The sequence below is a fragment of the Rousettus aegyptiacus genome, unplaced genomic scaffold (genome assembly GCF_014176215.1).
Source record: "Rousettus aegyptiacus isolate mRouAeg1 unplaced genomic scaffold, mRouAeg1.p scaffold_m13_p_2, whole genome shotgun sequence".
NCBI lineage: Eukaryota > Metazoa > Chordata > Mammalia > Chiroptera > Pteropodidae > Rousettus > Rousettus aegyptiacus.
Genome location: NW_023416295.1, coordinates 94494773 through 94515991, shown reverse-complemented (window position 1 = coordinate 94515991; position 21219 = coordinate 94494773). Strand labels below are relative to the sequence as shown.

At 42.5% G+C, this 21219-nt stretch overlaps 2 protein-coding genes across 2 annotated transcripts in view; one reads left to right on the top strand and one right to left on the bottom strand.

Annotated features, from left to right (window-relative positions):
- WNT5B (Wnt family member 5B) overlaps positions 1-21219 on the top strand; it is a 99002-nt gene that overhangs the window by 41540 nt on the left and 36243 nt on the right. The window lies entirely within an intron of this gene.
- FBXL14 (F-box and leucine rich repeat protein 14) lies at positions 6531-10448 on the bottom strand. Its single transcript, XM_016125975.2, is given in 3 exon segments — positions 6531-7621; positions 7624-7655; positions 8987-10448. Coding segments are annotated over 3 exon segments (1260 nt in total). The 5' UTR covers positions 10186-10448; the 3' UTR covers positions 6531-7592.

Here is a 21219-nt window from a genome sequence, read left to right as displayed (position 1 = left end):
ATCAAAGAGCAGCCCTCCTAGTTCATCCTGAGGATGACTTTCAGGAACTGCTAGTCACTGGTAGTTTCCGCTTCCCCTTACGTAATTTCACGTACTGCGTCTATATTGTTCTGGCTCCTAAGCCTGCCTGTGCTTGCTTTCTCCTCCTCAGTTTGGGTGGAGTGATGCATGATCTCTTTTCTTTCCCCTACCACCTCTTTTCTTTATCTGGGTGGTTTTCCCTGAATCTGTATTCATTTGGCATTGTCGCTAACAATGGCATATTTCAGCTAGTGTCCGTAAGGCTCCCCGGGGAGACTGTCTGCCTTTATAAGACTTTCATAGATGGTGCCAGGAATGGTAATCTGATTCATGTCTGGGCCCCAAGTTCCAGAGGCTTTTCTTTTCTTTTTTCTCATGCTCTAACCAAAAATGACCTCTGTATCACCGAGCTAATGAGCTACGCCTCATCCAGCTAATACAGCTTGGTAGAAGTAGCCACAGGGGATTTCCGCCTTCCACCTTCCACGTTTTTATTCCACGTTTGTACCAACCGCCCTTCAGATCCATGCTTTGATTCTCCGAGGCCAGACTATTGAGCTTGAAGAGGGCAAGAGCCCTGGTGGCCTCTCCTGCCCTCGGCCTGTCATTGTGGCATTTAATGGAATCTGGTGAAGTGGGCTCATAAGGTCTTTTCTCTGTTTTAATTTCTGCTACCTTTTTCTAATGTCAGTTTTCCATAGGAGGGATTTAGGTATGTGAGCAACCTTACTTCTTTATCAGGGACCTTTCAGTTTCATAGACACCTTTAGATTTTATGAAGACATCTTCATCTAGGCAATAAAGGTCCTAATTATAATAAAAAGACAGATAATCCTAAAATTAAAAAATATATTTTTTTGTTTTTCCTCAAAAGATCTCTAGAATTTTTCATCACAGACAATAATTTTTTTCCTTTTCTAATAAAAAACCCTAGCACCTTTTGCTGTTAATGTTAAAATTGACTTCTCCATGTGTGATTATAAAATGCTCCCTATTTTTTCTCTCATACTTCGCAAATATATTAATGTGACACTATTTGTGTGAGATGGTCTTTAAGAAAAATGAGAAGCTGATATTTCAATAGCCTCCAAAAGCAGAGAGTGGCTAGGTATGAGGAGGCTGCAGCTATTAACTTGTTTCAAAAACAAAGTGGCCCCAAAGTTCCTTTGAGCAGTTCCACTGATATTTAAAAATTCCATTTTACCTTTTTGATGACGTGAAATTCCACTTTTGTCAACTCTTATACCGTGGGGAAGTTTTTTGTGGGTGTGTGTGTAGGTCAGGCGACAGGTGGTGACTAGAGAGGACATTTGTCAGAGGGGAGGAGGTTGGGGTTCCCTACTGGAAATAGCCTCTAACTCATAGACAATGCTGCCGCCTGCTGACAACACACAGGGTTTGCAGATTTTGTGGATAAATTTTATCTGTCCACTTTTCATCTTACACATTGGGAAACAAATAGAGTTTTGCTTTAGCCATACATTTTCTTCCTTATAGTAGATCCTAAAATCATCTTAATAATCTTGGGGTAAAGAAAAACACAGGTCGGGTTGGCCTCCAAGCTCCCTGATACTAGTGTGGGCACAGTACATAGCTGCATCACAGTGGAGAGGGTAAACTGTATGGGAGGGCGGGAGAGGATTTTGGTTTTGGGGGGAATAGGGAAGGTCAAGAACAATCCAGGAGACAAAAATGGTTTTCCATCCATGCCTTTCAATAAAGTGTAGCGCTTGTCCTCTCCTAACTTGCATGTACATGTTTTTATTTCTAAAGTTTCATTTCTAAAGTTTGCAGCTAAATCCTGTGCTGTGCTTAACTGTAGTGAATCTCTGCAGTTTCTCTTGTGATTCCATTGAAAATTAGACCCGTATGTGTGGGAAGGGATAGGCCAGCTGCCTTCCTTTGGGTCACACTGATTGTCGCTATTTACTCTGAGCACAATGGCAGGGCATCTGGCTCAAGTGCACAGACGTCAGCTCAGGCTGGAAGAGCGAGTCATCCATCGCAGCTCAGAAAAGGCCTTCTCTTGAAGGCCTTCCTGTAACAGCAAGCTGCAAGCTTGATGTTCAGGAGACTACAGAACCTGGCCACACTGTTTTTATAGATTCCTGACTAAGTTTTGTGCATTTGAAATGAACTTAGAAGAGCTGCAAACTGCCACTTTAATTTCATTATTTTCATATTATGCTTAAGACACACTTACTGGTCCCTTTGGCGGTGGGGGTGGGGCAGGGTTATTCACAGCAGTGGGCTTTCTAGCAATGAAGCAAAGGTTTAAAACACTCAAGTAAAAATGGAAGGTACTAATTACATTGTCTTCTACCTAAGAACATTAAAAATTTGAGGGGCTTAACTATTGCAATTCCTCCCTTATTTTACCCATATTTCCATTTTCAGCCTTGGTGATTTTACTAAAGATTCTGAGGAATATCAGGACCAATTTTTTGGTTCCTCCCTATTTGGAGACGACTTCTTTAAACAGCAAAGTGAAAGCGGGCAGCTATTCCTACACAAATGTGTACATAAAAATGCCAGCTTGAGGTAAAGATTCCCTAAGGAGAAATATAATTATGGATGTTTGTAGTAAACATTCTCATATTCTTTTTAGATGAGGGAAACAATGATTTCCAAACCATACTGAATAATTCTGCACTACTAAAAAAATTAATCTGGTTTGAAAATCTGTTTTCCCACAGACGATCCTAGCTATGAGTCCAAATTATTGACAGACAGCTGTGTGATAGGCCTGATCCTTCTGGAGGGTGGATTACATAAATTGAGGAGTAATAAACATTAGAGGGTGCCTGATAGTAACAAATTAGACCCTTTAACTCTTTCTAGACAAGAGGGATTTGTAACTAAAACATCTATGAAGTCGAGCCTTTTTATCCTTGAAAGAAAATAGCTAGTGTTCTCACAACTTGACTCTATTTTATAAAAGGATTGTGTGACAGACATTTGTAAACATGTTAAATGTGTGTAAGTTCTTAGCTTTGAGACTACTTTAGTCCAAGTACAGACTTTCCAGCTTTTGTACTTCATATGACTATTTGTGACAAAGCAGTGTTTTAGAAACTGGCTCAAGTCCTCTGAGGACAACAGATGACAGATTTGGCACTACTAGCTACTTGGGTACCCTATAGCCTGTTTACCAACTTAATAATAGCTTTTCGGCTTCTTGAATAATCCTGTATATCATGTTTGCCTAATTTAATGCTTATTAAATAGTAATAACTTTCAACATTTTTTTTAACTCCCAAAGAAAATATACTCTGGTTTATCACCCTTCTGAAGAGAAGAGGGGTCAGGGTGGTGTTCTGCAGTATCCTGAGGAACGATCAAAGAGCTACCTGCATGTTGATCACTCTCTGATGTGGTCATTAAAGACGTGGTCATTAAAGTCTGGAGCAGCCTCAGTTCTCATACTGACTCTTCATATCACCTAGGCAGTATATTTTCACCCTTGTCAAGCCTCTTTCTCCATTTATGAAATCAAAGGTACAATATCTGTTAGACTTGGGAAAACAAAAACTTTGAGACAGAGAAATTGAACACTGTTATGATTAAGTTCTTCCAGCAGACCACATTCACATCCCTAACACTGTCTCACCTGGGTTCCTTTGCTGCTGCTAGAGACCTCAGACCTCATTCTTCTCTTCTTTGTAATTGAGGCTACTTTCCACTGTAACGAATAAAAGCAGTCTTACAAGAATATGTGACATTTGTCTTTCAGACAAAGTGGAAGAGTAATGAGATAATAAAAACTTGTCGTTTTTAAGAAAAAAATGTACACATTTCTGGACTAACAAACAGGCGGGGAAATTCCACCTCTATTTTGTTTTATTTAGGGGGATGCTAAACATACCGTACTCTAGTGCCGTGCAGTCAAGATCTCAAGCTTACTTTCTCTTGCACCTTAACTGGAAGACTTGGCTTTACATAGTACCAAAGGTGCTGGGTTGGTACAGACAACTCCACCAGGCAAAATCAGAGCAATTCCTGGAAAGAGGAAGACTGAAACTGATCATTTGTGGACATTAAAATTTACAATCTATAAATAACCCCTTTACTTATCCAAGACCTCAGAGTATATATGCTTTTATTTCAGCTGTGCACTTACCTTTGATAAGTTCTGAATTGTTAATAGTTGGCACTGACCAAAGTATGAACGTCTCCTATTTGACAATATTCACTTTTCAAGAACTTTAACTTATTACTTAATATGTAAATGAATCCATTGGCAAAAATGAGATAAATATGTGGCCTAAGCATAAGCTCAGGTTTGAATGCAGCTTTCCAATGTCTAATCCTGTGCTTTACCCATGATGTACATCATCTAACCAAAAAGCCTAACCCGACTCCTCAGGGGTTCACAGTGACATAAAATTTAGGTCTTGTCCTCTACTAAAGGAATAGAAGTAACTTTTAAAAGGGTGTGAGGTCTGACTCAGGGAAGAGAAAGACAACAGAGAGGACGACCACTAGGTGACTGACTGACAACAGCCCCTTTCCGCAGCAGGGCAGCTGAGAGCAGAGACCTGGGCCTTCCCTTCCCTGCAGAGGGCTCTCAGAAGCTGCAAGCTGCGTGAGGTCTCCGTTTTGTTTTACAAATCTGACTTTTTACTCAAGAGGCTCTCATTCTTTGTAAACACGGTCCCTGGGGGCCACTACCTTTTCCCTTTTGGAACCCTGAGTTCAAATTCTCTAAACCCAAAGTGAAAGGTTTAACTTTTATTTTACCCCAAGACTAGCATCTGTCTAGTAACCACTGCAAGAAAACAGCAGAATTTGGGAGTATAGGCCAGGCTTCTATTTATATATCATGTCCTTAGTGAAAAGAAAGTTTTTAAAAAGAAACTCCAAAAAAAGGAACATTTTGCTTTTCAGAGCCTTGTTGATCTTGAATCGTGAAAGAATATGATCAGTTTGCGTTTCCTTAACTATTTAAGGAGGTACTATACTTAGGCAAGCATCCTTGTCGCTATTGCCAAATGTCAAATCAAATCAAGAGGGCCCTCCTCAGCCTTAAGACTGAGGAATTCAGCAGGGAGAATTACACAACTGCCCAACACTCTTAGCTAGAGGCGTACTGTGGTCCTTAGGGGGCTGCAGAAACTGAATGAATCCCAATTACATTTATAGATAATCTTTTCAGTACAGATCTTCCAGGGCTACTGCCTGATGAGACTTAGAAAAAGAAAGGTGTGTGGATCCCTTTCTCTTGAGGTTTCTCTTGAGGTTTATTACTTCTGGATGATAAAGTTTACAAATTTTTCAGTCCTAAAGTTTCAGCAAATACCTGAACCAGGTTTTTTCTGTTATTCTAAAAATTACCCTTAAGTGAATTTTAACTTTTGTACCACCCACAAAATATGTATCAACTCATTTTCTTTAGTGCCTCTATTCTTTAAAAGCATTTCTTTCCATTCTTGTAGGTATGGTGGAGATCCTATTCACTTTAAAGTAGTGCCCTGCGGCATGAGCTTGTCCACACTGTGTTCAAACAACTACCACTCACTCCTGTGAGGCCGCCTTACTGGAAACCAAAGTATGGCCAATAACAACCTTCTCATAGAGCAAAAGGGTTGGACCTGGTTTGAGTTCCAGCTCTCTTCAACAGGTAGTGGGATGACTTTAAGGAGAGGAGTATATCTGAAAAACAGGATACCTGTTTCAACAGGTTGCTTTGAGGACTAAAAATGGAAATTAACAAGTACCGTGCAAAGCACACTATAGATTCTCAACTCATATTCCTTTCTTTCTACCCAAAATGGTTTAGCGATAAGAAGTTAACCTTGACTGATGAAAATAAGTAGTTTATTCATCTTTTCCAGAGATGTTCCAAATATATTATTAAGTATGCCCAGTTCAGGATGAGGACACTAGGCCCGTGATCTTAACTTTCAAACATTAATCTACCAAGCTTTAGCCAAGCTTATATTTAACCTTTAAAGTAAAAACCAGACAAAACAGAAAACCAAATAACCCTTCTAGTTAGTTGGTAGGATTATTTCGCATATTAAAATGAAGAATGTGAGCACAGAGCCTGCGACTTAGGAAGTGCTCAAATTTTTATTGACTGAATCTGTACAGCCATGCATTCTCTTGGAAGAAGAAAAACAGTCCAAGAACCTACAGCTTGTGTAACCTTCATGCACTGTAGTGTCAAATGCTAAATGAGAAAGCAGACCCTAATTCAAAGTTCCTACCCCATCCCGTCCCAGGGAATAAGCGCAGTAACCTAAGAGGGAAGAAACATTTACATCTTCCCCAAAGAAAAGGAAGATGGTTCTAGTGTCAGGCTCAATTAGACCCAATTGTGATGGCTCTCCAAAAAGGAACAATGCAGCTTTTGTGATATGCTCAAACAGAAAGCTTGGAAATTTTACAAAACAGTCTTATCCCAAGAGAAACCTGGGTTCTAGCTCTCTTCCTGGAAAGAGGTGCTGATCCAGGAAAGTTTTATACTACTCTTATCAGCTCTTGCTGGGATCAGTATTTTTCTTTACAAAAAAAAAAAAAAAAAAAGGCAGAAACAACTAGGAAAGACCTCTGTAAAACCAGGAATATGAATTACTCCACTGTTTGAGCATTTGGAAATACACTTCCATTTCCACAGCCCAACCACAGGGTGTCAGACTATTTAGTTATTGTCTACCAAAGGGAACACTTTACTAGAAATGTTGGTATTCATTTATTTGCCCCAAATTCAGTCTAAGAACCCTCACCCTCAGCTTTGAAAGTGCTTAAAATGCAAACCGGCAAGAACTCCTGGCCAACCTCCCCACCCCCCAGGAAAGTGCCTAAATACAGCCAGGCCGGGAGGAGAATGTTAAAAAGAGGGGCTGAACTGCCCTCCTCCTATCCATTAGGACCCTCACTCACACTGAGATTCAACATGCATGACTGAGCAAGCAGGCAAGGAAGCAAGGACAGCGCTCTTTTAACTTTTCTGAACAATGGCTTCAGTTCCCTCCACCCTTCACCATTTCACATCCTCCCACACCCACTCAAAGTGTAAAGACACCCGTCTTCCCCACTTCCACATCTCACGACCCATTTTTTGAACATTGCCCCTAGATGTCATTTCCACCCAAAGAAAAATATGCCACCATGGGGAAATTGTGACTCTTACAAATCTGGTTTTCAAAAAAGTTTCATTTTGTTCAGTTTTTTTTTAAATTTCAATGTTGTTGACAGTTGAAAACCAAAATTATATAACTCTTCGATCTAATCACATTTCTAGAAACAAAACATTTAGATGTCACTGGTAAACCTTATACAGAAGAAATTTTTAACCGTGAGCTTACTCGTAGCACATAGGACACACCGAAGTCTGTGCCTTATTTCCTTTTACTTGAAAGCACACAAACAGCACCTCTGACTTTGGCATGTACCCAAACACACACTGCCTTCAAAATAATTCACAGATACAAGGTTGTTTTTTCTCAAAAACATACTTCATATTTCCTCTTTTATTATATAAATATCAGTTTAACCTTTTACTGTAAGAATATAAACGTTTTAAGAGGATCTTTGTTATTATTTATACAAATTCACAAACAGTACAATTAATTGATAAAGGTCTCTGGGTTTCTTTAACTCCATGGTCTCGCATGTTGCTGTGGAGGATTCTAAAAAAATAAACAAAAAATCCAACAAAAATATACATCCTACTCAAAAGCGATTTTTTTTAAAGCCACAAGTCCCAACCCCCACCAAAATAAAGTCATCTACTCCTCCATTTAGAAACAGAATTTTTTAAAACCCACAAACTCCCATTTTATTAACAGAACAGAGATAAGACATGAATTTCAGTCTCCTTCCCTTCACATTACAGCCCCAGGGGCTCTGTAGGCCAACTCTGCTCCTCTGCTTCCAACAGGAAGCCTCACTGTGTGACCTTTTTGTGGGGAAACTTGGAAGAGGGTGAAGGTAGGGCATAATTTGCATATATAATAATCATTTGCAAGACAATCTGCATCTCAAACAAAAACCAGTTCAACTCTCATTTCTCCCACACATTTGTGCTATAAATTAAGATTTAGGAACATCGTTGGGCCCTCAAATCTCAATGGATAAGTAGAAAAAGAAAATTATAGCCAGAATGTGGAAGTGGGACATACTGGATGGACGGGGTTTGGGAAGAAACCAAACAAGAAAAGACGTACAAACCCAGTGGGTATCTTTCCAGTCTAGGCACAAAAATGTTTTAGTCTCAAAATATCTCTCTTGTAGAATTCCAGGGCTTCAGAGAAAAAAGTAAACTAAAACGAGGTAGCCAGACATATATATATATTTATATATATATAAAATTTATATATATATATAATATATAGAATATATTCAGCAGAAAAAAAGGACCATGATTTCAAATTTCTTCAAAAAAAAAAAAAGAATAAAAATGAAATGAGCGTGGATATCAGAGTACTGTAAAAAGAAAAGTGATGAGAAGAGACTGGGATTAGTTATTAAGTGGAGGAAGGGTGAAAAGGCCGTTGTAGTTGGGTTTGCTTTCAAACATTTCAAAATAAAAACCAGATCACAGTATTCCAATGAAAGCTTAAGTGAAGGCAGACATTTTCCTCAACTCCCCAGGGTAGAAAGGACTAGTTCTTCCCACCCCTACCCCCATTTTCGAAAGCAACGCAGTGAGGATACAGTAGCTCAATCAATCAGCCCTCCATCCCCCAGCAGAGGAGTGGATGGGTTAAGTAGCGGAGTCCTTCTCTCCATTCTCAGAGAAAAAGAGAGGGGAATACGGTAGGGGTGGCAGAGGAACCCCAGATGCAATGAATGGACGTGTAGTGGGCAGGGGGTGCTGAAGGAGGGAGGAGAAAAATGAGCCTGAGGCTTCGTATCACTGCAAGGATCTATGTATAACTGTGCATGGGGACGGGGGAGGGGGGAGGTGACAGGAGGAGAAACAGGGCGGGACAAGGGGAGTTGGTGCTGCCGCCCTCACCTGACCTTCTCACTGTCCGTCATCTGCCAGAGTCCCAAGTTGAGTACCTTGAGGCAGGGCAGCTGCGTGATGCGCTCCAGGCCGCGCTTGGTGATTCGGGTGCAGCCGTACAGGTCTATGCCAGTGAGCTGGCTCAGGTGCTCAGCAATCAGCTCCAGGCCCTTGTCCGTGATTCGCACGCACTGTCCGATGTTGAGCGTGCGCAGCCCGTGCATCTGCCGCACCATGCGGTTGATGCCATCATCGCTGATGTGGCAGGAGCAAAGGGAAAGAGACTTGAGGCCATCCAGCCCCTGCGCTATGTAAGCCAGACTCTGGTCCCCCACTTTGTCACAAAATGACACATCCAGCCCCGAGAGGCGCAGGCTGCCCATGGCCAGATGCATGATGCCCGTATCACTGATGTTGTCACAGGAGCGCAGGTTAAGGCTGCGGAGGCTGCCCATGTGCGACAGGTGCAGGAGACCCGCGTCCGAGATGCCTCCGCAGAAGCTGAGGTTGAGGAGCCTTAGGCCCGTCAGCCCCCGGGAGATGTGCTTTAGAGAAAGATCGGTGAGCTTCTGGCAGTCCTGCAGCGTGAGCTGCTCCAGGCCCAGGCAGCCCTCAGCCGCGCTGCGCGTCATGCCGGCCAGGTGTCCGATGCCCACATCCGAGAGATGGCGGCAGCTGCGGAGATTAAGGCTCTTGAGGCGCTGCAGGCCCCAGGCGATGAGCAGGAGGCCGGTGTTGGTGATGTTGCTGCAGCCCCCCAGCTCTAGAACCTCCAGGCCCTTAAGATACTGGGCTATGCGGCCCAGGCTGCTGTCGGTGATCTGCTTGCAGAGGCTCAGGTTGAGGGCGCGCAGGGAACTGATCTCCTGCACAAACGCGTGGCCCAGCCCGTTGTCCGTGAGATTGTAGCAGCCGCTCAGGTTGAGGCTCTCGATGTTGGCCATGCCCTGGATCACGTAGCTGAGGCTGCGGCGGAGGCTCAGGATCTGCACCCGGCGGATGCCCCGGGCCTGCAGGCTGGGGAACAGCGACGGGTTGGCCCGGCGCAGGTGCAGCTTGGCCTCCACCCCCCGCCACACCGACTTGTGGTAGGCGGCGTCCCGCCAGGCTGTGCACACCTGCGCCGCGCGCCCCTTGTCCCGGACGTCCAGGTAGCCGAAGATCATGGCCAGCAGCTCGGGGAACAAGCACGAGATGTGGGTCTCCATCTTCCTCCTCCCCCCTCCGCAGCGCTGGGGGGAGGAGGCGACGAGAGCAGTTCGCCCTGGCCGCCGCCGCCTCGGGCCCAACGGACGGCCCCTCCCCGCCTTCCGGCTCCGGCCGCTGCTGCCGCTCCTCCTCCTGGTCCGTCCGTCCTTCCTTCCTTCCTGCCGGCTTCGCCTCCCTTCCCTTCCCTCCCCCCGCCCCGGGCTCCGCTCGGTCCTCACATCCCGGGCGGGGAAAGCGCCCCTCACTCACTCCCCAGCCCGCCGGGCCGCCGCCACCGCGCCGCCGCCTGGGGTCTAACCACGCCGCGCTCGGGCCGCGCCGCTCCGCCCGCGCCGCCGCCGCTCCCACGCCCCCTGCCGCATCCTCCGCCTCCTGCCACTGCCACTGCCACTGCCGCCGCCGCCGCCGTTGTTGGCCGGCGGGCCGCGAGGGGCCCCGAGGGCTGCGCGCACGGGTTCCGGGCGCCGAGGAGGCTTCCTGCTGCCTTTGTCTCTCGCCCGCTTTTCAAACCTCCCAGCCCGGGCCGCCCGCACTCCGCCGCCCAGGCGGGGGGACCAGGAGGCCACTCCGGGCCACCGGGCGCACGTTCCCTCCCCACTGCCGTCTGCGGGCAGCTGGGAGCTGCCGGCCCGGCACGGAGGACGCGGCGGCCGAGCGGCCGGAGCGCGGCTCGGCGCCGACCCGGGGGCGAGCAGGCGGGCCGCGCGGTTGGTAGCGTCCGGGACGTACCCCTCAGCTTGACTGCTCCTTCGCGCGGCCCTCCTCCCCTCGCGCTCCCCCCGCGCGCGCCGCGCAATGGTACGGGCCTGCGCTGCCGGAACTGTCGGAGCCGTTACCCTAGAAACCGAGTTCTGCCTCTTCTCCCCGCCCCTGGTTTTTAACCCTGTAGGCGCGGTTTGAAAGCTGCTGTCAGCCAAGCTCCTCCCCACCCTTCTCCTTTTCACCCGTAGCCCGCAGTTGAGCTGTTCCCTTTCTGGGCCACGCCCCAGCCCTGCTCCTCTTTTTCTTTGCTGCTGACGTCTGCATAGTCTTTTCCCATAGTTTACCCGGACAATTCCTGACCCTTCACACCCTTCTCTTTTTATTATTCTTGCAAGACCCTCCTCCCAGTAGTACTCAATAATCATCACCCCGACTGTCTTTTTTTTTTTTTCAGCTGCCCCTAATGCCCCTTAAAACACGTATCTGTTATCACACCCTCAGTTCTCCCCAATGGTATTTGTTTCCTACGATTCTTTTCTCTCCATTCTTTGCCCTAAATTATGAAGAAACAGCTGTTTGCTTTCATACCTTAGCGTAACACTGACCCTCTCCAGTCCTCATTCTAGATTTTTCATTGCTACTTCCTTCTAGCATATTCTAGGTGTTTCCAGACACGGCTGTATGTTTCTCTCAGTACTTTATACATCAAAACTTCTCTTCACTTTCGCACTTGGCTGCTGAACTGTGAACTGTCGGAGCGCTGCAGATGCCCAGGCATCTCCTCAGCCTACTTTTCACATAGAAGGCAGCAGCCTTCCTGCAGCCTTGTTTCGTGATCTTTTTCTTTTTCAGCAGCCTCTAAGACTGTATATACACTGTATGGCCCAATTATGTTAATAGTCAATATATTTGTAAGCGCTAATACAGATTTACTTCTTTATAAACTAGAATGACTATTGGACTTGGTTTAAGGTGCTCCAGCAAATGTCTGTTTATAGACTCGTGTTTTATGGAACCAGGACAGTGCTGTATTCTAGAATGTGGCTCCTGGGTCTTAAATGCCCACAGAGGATAGGATTTCAGAGACTCCTGTTAACTACCCTCAAAGCAAGATTTTTTGAATCAGAGAAAATGACCCTGTATATTTTTAGTGAATTTATGGATCCACACAACAAGATACAAGACAACTTCATTTAGCTATCAAGAAGGAAAATTGTTTCTTTGATTCTTTGAGGACTTGAACATATTCAACATTTAAGATTGTTAACTTGGCCACTTCTGTTTTGTAGAAGAGTGCTGTACTAGAACAAGTACATACAGATTCACTAATGGGCATAATAACTTTTAGAGCCCCCACTCACCTCTCCTATTCCTAAATCAGGAAATGCAGAAGCAAAAATTCTTACAAGTTTGCCACCTCACCCACATTACATGTGGTATGAGGCCCATAGATTTTTATAACCATCCTAAAATAATAGACTGTACTGTTAGTCATCCAGATGATTCCAAGTGTGCCGTGGCAATACGTGTCACAATTCTAGGGCATACCTGTGCTAATACTCTTTTCCTAGAGTGTATCTGGGCTTATTGGTGTCTCGATTACTCTGCCTAAAGTTTTACCTTGAACTCTACATGAGAGTCACCTTTTTTGTTGTTGCGTGGATATAGATATGTTTGTGTTTATGTCAAGGTCTTAATCCAAAACACCTTAATCCTACTTAAGGCAAAACAAAGTGCTAGACCACACAAGAGAAGGGGGAGGAGGGATTTCTAGACGGGGAGGGAGGCGGGACCTAAAGAGGAGCTTAGTGGTTTCTCCTCTAGACGGGCCATTGTTTTCATGTCTAAAGAGTCATTCAGAGGTGCCTAAAAGCACTTTCTCTAGAATTTGGCTGCCTGGTCCTAGAACTGGCAAAATTTGTCCTTGGATTGAACTTTAGAGTTTTCTCAATACAGAACTTTTTATTTAATACATTCAAACAGATATTGCAAGGATTTTCAAGCAATTTGATTATTTTCATGTTCAATAAATAGGAACATAAAGATCAAGAAGCATCTAAGAAAAGGAACATTAGTGAGAAAAGAGATGGAGGGCATCGAACAAGCCCTCTGTTGTCTGGAGACCTGGTAACTATATGGCATTGAGGAAATGACTCCCCATTCTGGGTCTGTTTCCCCTGGGTTACTTCTGCTTCAATCCCGGGAGTATGTGTTATTTCTAATGCAGGCCAGACATTAAGAATATTTTCATGTGCAGTGGCTTCTTGTAGGGTTTTGGTGTAGGTTCAGATTTGAGACATAAAAATAAATGAAGGGTATTACAGACCAGAGACTCGTGCCTGGAAAAGAGGTACACTAATGTAGACAATCCTGTGGATAGCTGTGCATATTTTAAGGACAGATTGAGATTTTTGTATATGATTCAAAAAGTTGCAACCAGAATGATTTCTTTTTTTCTGAATGAGCTATGAACTTTTTAGAAGCAGAAATGATAGCCTTTTGTAGGAAGTCTTTCCAAAGCTTTATCAAGAACTTTAAAGAAACTAGATTTTCAGATAGAGTGCGTTTTTCACCGGGGCAGATTGGGGCGGGGCCCAGGAAAATTGAGAGGCCCAACCCAAAGATCAGGCTTACTTAAGGATGTATACTTCCTTATTCAGAGAGGGACCATCTGGCAGAAGAGATCAGAAGAGATTTTTATACTCTTCATTCAAAAATGTATACAGTTGACCCTTGAACAACTCAGGTTTGAACTGCATGGGTCCACTTATACTTGAATTTTTTTCAATAAATATACATTTGCCCCCCTGAATCTCCAGGTTTTGCATCTGAGGATTCAACCAACCATGGATCAAAAACAGTATTTTTGATCTGCGGTTGGGAATCTGTGATGGGGAGGGCTGACTGTATGCATTGCTCTATAGCATGTTCTATAAGGGACTTGAGCATCTGTCAATTTTGGTATCCACTGGGGTCCTGGAACCAATCCCTTCTTGCGGACACCAAGGGACTGTAATTAAGTCTGGGGAGAGTCAAAAGTTATTTGCAGATTTTTCACTGCGCAGAAGTCAGCTCCCTTAACCCTACGTTGTTTAAGAGTCAGCTTTTTAATAGTGACTCAGAGTCTAGCTGGTGGGTATTGGATCAGAGGAGTTAAAAATTTTTGTGTTTGTTTTGTATTAACTCTAATGTATCCGTGGTGCAATGCCTACTGTATAGTAGGCACTCTGTAAATGTTGCACTGAAATGAATGAGAATAATAATAACAATAATGTAATATCTTTTTGAAAGACCATACATAGCACAACTTCTTCAAGAGTTCTGAACAGCCAATAGCAATGGATATCTGAGGTTTATAAAATGGTGCCTTTCCAACTATGTTACAACTTTAAGATTTCTTGAGAGCAAAATTTTCTGTATCCTTAGTATTTCTAAACAGGAAAATATCTTGGGGCCTCGAGGTTAGAGAATTTTAAAAATAAGAGAAGGCGAGGACTTGATACCCTGACTACAAATAGTATACTTAAGCCCCAAGTAAACTGTTTTAAATGGGCATAGGACTTGAATAGACATTTCTCCAAAGAACATATAGAAAAATCCAACAAGCAACTGAAGATACTTAACATCAGTAATTGTTAGGGAAATACAAATCAAAACCACAATAAGAAATCATCTCCCACCCATTAGGATGGCTGCTGTCAATAAAACAAACAAACAAACAAATAACAAGTAATGATGAGGATGTAGAGAAATTGGAACCTTGGTGCACAGTTAGTGGGAGTGTAAAATGGTACAGCCATTGTGGAAAACAGTATGACACGACAGTTCCTTAAAAAGTTAAAAATAGAATTACCGTATTATCTAGCAGTCCCACTTCTGGGTATATATCCAAAAGAAATGAAAGCAGAATCTCGAAGAGATATTTGTACACATCATGTTCATAAAAGCATTATTCACAATGGCCAAAAGGTAATAACAACCCAGATGTCCGTGGATTGTGAGTGGATAAAGAAAATGTGGCATATACATACAAACTTAGAAAGGAAGAAACTCCTGTCACATGCTATAGCATGAATGAACCTTGAGGACATTATGCTAAGTGAAATAAAAGACAAATACTGTATGATTCCACTTATATGAGAATATAAGATGCCTAGAGTAGTCAAAGCCATAGAAACAGAAAGTGGAATGGTAGTCTCACAGGGGTTGGGGAAAGAGGGAAATGGGAGTTGTTTATTGGGTATAGAGTTTCAGTTTTGCAAAATCAAAAAGTTCTGGAGATTTGTTGCACAATGCAAATATACTTAACACTACTGAATTGTACCCTTAAAAATGGTTAAGATGTTAACTTTTATGTTATATGTATTTTACTACAATTAAAGATGACAAGATTTGAACAACAAACATTTTGAAATAAATATGTAAATAAAAAGGAAATATGAGTGAAAAATGTTCTCACATCAACAAATTGCCAGGAACACCCTCAAATATTTGTTTACTCTTCCCAAATTTTTATTTTACTATATCCTGTAAACATGGGATTTTTCCACCACAATAAAAATAAGGGCTTGAGAGCTGAGTAGCTAAAACCCTGGGAGGATGACTATATACCTTGTTGTCCAAACTGGGAAAACTCATGAGACTGAAAAGAAGTGCTGTTAATAATCCCGCCCAGATGAGTGGTCCTCCTTCCTTTTACTCTGGAAATGAGGAAACTTGTCATTTGCAACTTTTGAGTATCAACTTTAATATTTTTTTTCATATTTTTAGGCACCCAACCAAAGGATTAGAAATACTTTGATATAATAGAATAATCTCAAATATCAGCTATTATTTATTAATATTAACAAGCACCTTAGGTACTTGTTATAAAACAGGTAGCTATGACAACCCTAAAAAAATAAGCTGTGTTGTAAATGTAGTGGTTCAGCAGCACTGAACATATTAGAACATATCAGTCATTTGGGAAATATTAATACAATTTTTGTGTACTGCTCTGTGCTGTGAAGTAGACAAGATGTTGAAGATGGTGTTTCTGCCTTTAAGGAATTAGAAGTCTGCAATAAACTAGAAAACACCTGCTGATAGTGACCTTATTTGTTAGTGTTTAGAGGATCGCCACAGGGAAGCCTAGAATTTGAATAGGTGTCGATGGGGGAAAGGGCATTACTTGGTGCTGAAACTTATTTAGAGAACAAGCTAAAGTTTCTCTCGTCTTGCTTAGAAAAAGTTAAGAACGCTATGGTAGCAACCATACATTGTGACACACTGATATGGCTCTTCCAAATTGAGGCATCAGTTAGATTAATTTGAAAAAACCACCTTTTCAAAGAATTCTTGGCTTGCTTTTCCTCCCTCCCAGGAATGAGGACGCTTTAACTCTTAACTCTTACCAATCTGGAATTAAAATTCAGTATTTGAAGTCAGAAATTTTTAGTTCATGTTTTGGATTTTGCTATTATTTTTACAAGCAATATTGCCTTTAAGAGACATTTTAAAAAAATTGTCTGTCTTTTTCATTGTCCAGTTTACCCCTTTCTGACAATAGAGCGTGGTGTTACACATCCAGGCAGGTGTGGAGAAGCAGAACCATTCAGGACTTCGCCTGGCCCCTGGGAAGGCCCAGGCGTGAGGGTGGCTTCCATGCCTGTCTCTCTTGAGTGCTTGTGACATGAGGGCTCCTTAGCTCACCACTGTCTCCAAGGCATCATTGTGAGCTAAATTTACATCAGACTTGGAGTCCGACGTTGTGGATTGGAATCCTAGATCTCCCGTTATAGTTGTATGACCTATGGCAAAGTGACTTAAATTCTTTGAGTTTTAATTTCCTCATCTATAAAATCAAAGCAGTTTTTTTTCCCACAGAGCTGTTGTGAGAATTCATGGAGGAAAAAAATCCACAATGAAGTAAGGGCCTAGTGTAGAACCTGGCACATAGTAGGGACCTAATAAATGCCGGTTTTATTTTTATTTTTTTTATATAAATGCACCATGAAAAAAACCCACACGGTGTGCTCCCAAATTGTAAAGATATACATCTGCTGACAGTTAAACATTTTTAAAATGTTATTTCCTGTTTTTAAGAAATGTGCAGGTTAAAGGAGCGGAAATATAGTAAAAATGCAGGAGCATAATAAAATGATCTTTTACTTAGAGCAAGTTGTCTACCTCTTTGCACCTCATTTTCTCCTCTGTTAGTCATGAAGAGTAGCATGTTCCATGTAGTCACCAAGAAATAGTCCCAAACTCCTCCTCTGCCAGACAAACACCCATCCTTTGACCTATGTTTTCACTACCAACGCTCACTTTTCCTTTGGTTAGAACAGTGGTTCTCAAACTTGAGTGTGCATCAGGATAACTTTGAAGGCTTCCGAGTCAGAAGGTCTGGGGTGGGGCCCGAGAATTTGCATTCCCAAAGAGTGCTGCTGCTGCTGCTGCTGCTGCTGCTGCTGCTGCTGCTGCCTGGCACTAGTGGCAGCCGAGAATCACTGGTAGAACAACCACCTACTACCTACTTTTATTTCTCTCATTTTAAAACTTTTGTTAAATATAGTTACAGTCTCTCACTTTTTAGTAAAATCAAAGTAATATAAAAAAGAAACTGTTGTCTTCCTCCCATCTTTTTTCTTTTCGATCACAAGCTCCTCTGGTATACAGACTGATTTTCCCCCCCAGTGATATGGTGAAAAGAACTTAGATTTTGTAGCCGGACAGATTCTGGGTTAAAATCTTCTCAACTCTATCACTTATTAGCTCCATGACTTTGGATAAGTTATATAACCAAAGAAAGTTTTGGTTTTCTTGCCTGTAAAATGGGGCCTAGTGATTTTCATATCTTGGGAGTTTTGTGAGGTTTGAATGGGATAACGTGTGGAACCCCCTAGTGCAGTTCCTGACCGTAAAGAAAATAGCTAATATTTATTAAGCATTTATTGTGTATTAGACATTATTTTAAGGTCTTCAGATATGTGAACTTATCTATTCGTCACAATATCTCATCTTCACATTATGAAGAAGTTTCCATTATTATCTCCATTTTACAAGAGAAACCTGTGGCATAGAGAGAGACAGGTAACTTGAACTCAAGACCAGACGCCTAGCTGAACTGGAACTTGATCTCTGTAGTCTATAACTAGAGACCACATTCTAAATCATTTTGCTTTGCTGCCTTAACAATGTAAATTTAGGTTCCTACCTTGCTAGGATGCAGCTTCTATATGACGCCAAATCAAGAGAGGTCCATGAAAGTAATGGTTAACAGTGAATGAAAGGACTTCAGGTCAAGTGGCAAAGTAAGTAAATGCTGTCTCCTCCCATGACCACGTCAGATTACAACTAAATTATAAAACCACCACCCTTGAGAACCACCTGAAGACTAGCTGAACAGAACTATAACTACATGGGGACTAGTAGAAGGGGACAAGACGTGAAATGGGCTGGTCCCACATCTAAGTGTAGTGGTTAAGAATTGGGAGGTTGTGGAGGTGCCCCCCTGAGGAACAAATGGTCCCAGCTCCACACCGGGCTCCTGAGCATCAGCGCCAGGAAGAGGCATTCCCACAAAATCTGGCTATGAAAATCAGTGGAGATACGGTCAGGTTGAGAAAGAGGGATGCTGTAGACCTAGGTATCCTGTTAAAGGGCCCAAGCTCAGACTCACTCACACACACTCACTCTAAGCTCCAGGGAAGGGACAGCAGCTCAGAAAGCTCCATGAGGAGGAAATGAATTATCTGGTTTCGGGGCATGAGCTGTAGCGCAGCTCTCTCCTGTACACAAGTGCTGGCAGGTGACATTGTTCCTTTGTTGAGCCCTCCCTCCACACAGCCTGCAGGTGCAGGCCAGGTGCCAAATCTGAGTCTCCTTGAGACCCTACCTCACCCAGTGAGGACACCAGCCAAAGCTGGTGGCTGTTGCGCACAAGCTCCAGCCTCAGCCTGCACTGCAGACTTTTCTAAATCTCTCAAAGGTCAACAAACCCCAAACAAGCAGTGCTGGCCTTGGTGTTCTCTGTATTTCTTGCCAAGCAGCCCTACATCTGACACTAGTGGCAGCTGGTCTCAGTTGGTAGCATAGTCTCTCCCAGGTGCCTCTAAGCCCAGCACAGGCAGCTACCAACTGCAGATCACTTTGTAGCTCCTACTAGGTGGCCCCTGGCTGGGCCCAGGCAGCAGCTGATCTTGGCCTCAGAGGCCCCAAGAACCAACACACCTGGTGGCTGACTTCAGACCATACAAGAGCACCACTCAGCTCCACAATGACACACCCAAAGGCTGGGCTCAGCAGGCACCAGAGCACTGCTAAAGCGAATCCCACTCCCTAGACTCAGCATCCTCACACAACAGCCAGTCTGCCAATCTTCACAGCCAGTCACCCTCAGAATCAGCCCCACCCACTGATGTACCAACAGCAATTAAGGCTCAACTACAACAAGAGGGCACACACAACCCACACAAGGGGACACCACTTGAGCACTCAGTCCAAGTGACCAGGGAGACCATCACTGGTCTTCACAGGACACCTACTATATAAGGCAACTCTGCCAAAACTGAGAGATATAGCAGATCTGCCTAATACATAGAAACAAACACAGGGGACAGCCAAGTTGAGGAGACAAAGAAACATGTCCCAAATGAAAAAACAGGACAAAACTAAAAAAAGAACTAAACAAAATGGAGACAAGCAATCTACCAGATATAGAGTTCAAAACACTGGTTATATGAATTTAGGGTTAGAATAGATTAACTCAGTGGGAACTTAGACAAAGAGATAGAAACCATAAAAAAAGAAACAATCAGAAATGAATACAGTAACTAAAATGTAGAATACATTACATGGAATCAACAGCAGATTAGATGAAGCAGAGGATTGAATCAGTAATTTGGAAGATAAGGTAGCAGAAAACACCCAGTCAGAACAGAAAAAAGAAAAAAGAATTTTAAAATAATTGAGAATCATTTAAGTGACCTTGGAGACAATATCAGTTTAACAACATTCGCATCATAGGGGTACCATAAGAAGAGAGCAAGGAATTGAAAACCTGTTTGAAGAAATGACTGAAAACTTCCTTAACTTGGTACAGAAAATAGACATACAACCCCAAGAAGTGCAGAGTCCCAAACAAGATGAACCCAATGTGGTCCTCACCAAGACCATCATAATTAAAATGCCAAAGGTTAAATACAAAGAGAGAATCTTAAAAATAGAAAGAGAAAAGCAGCTAACTACAAGGGAGCTCCCATAATTCCATCAGCTGACTTCTCAGAAGAAACTTTACAGGCTAGAAGGAATTAGTAGGAAATATTCAAAGTAATGACAGGCAAGAACATACAGCCGAGATTACTCTACCCAGGAAGGCTATCATTTAAAATCAAAGGACACATAAAGAGCTTCTCAGACAAGAAAAAGCTAAAGGAGTTCATCGCCACTAAACTAGTATTACAAGAAATGTTGAAAGGACTTATTTAAGAAGAAGAAGAAAGAAAAATTAAAAGTTTGAGTACTAAAATGGTAGTAACCACATACCTATCAATAATTACTTTAAATGTAAATGGATTAAATGCTCTGATTGAAAGACACAGGGTGGTTGAGTGGATAAGAAAATAAGACTGTTACATACACTATTTACATGAGACCCATTTTAGATTGAAAGGCACACACGGACTGAAAGTAGATGGATGGAAAAAGATATTTCATGGAAATGAAAGTGAAAAGAAAAGATGGGGTAGCAATACTTACATCTGACAAATGCTATAATAAGAGACAAAGAAGGACATTACATATGATAAACATATCAGTCCAATAAGAGGATATAACCCTTGTAAGCGTTTACCTAAACATGTAAAGTGAGTATTAACAGATATAAAGGGAGAGATCTACAGTAATGCAGTTATGGTAAGGGACTTTAACAGCCCCCATTGTCATCAATTGATAGGTCATCCAGTCAGAATCAACAAGCAAACAGTGGCCTTAAATACACATTAGACCAGATGGATTTAATTCACATTTTTAGAACATTTCATCCCAACAGCAGAATATACTTTCTTTCAGATACAAATGGGACATTTTCCAGGATAGATGACACATTAGGTCACAAATCAAGTTTTAATTACTTTAAGAAGATTGAAATAATATCAAACATCTTTAATCAGAATGGTGTAAAACTAGAAATCAATTACAAGAAGAAAACTGAAAAACACAGATACATGGAGGCAAAATAACATGCTACTAAACAATGAGTGAGTTAACAATGAGATCAAGGAAGAAATCAAAGATAACTTGAGAAAAATTAAAATGAAAACAGAACGATCTAAAATCTGTGGAACACAGCA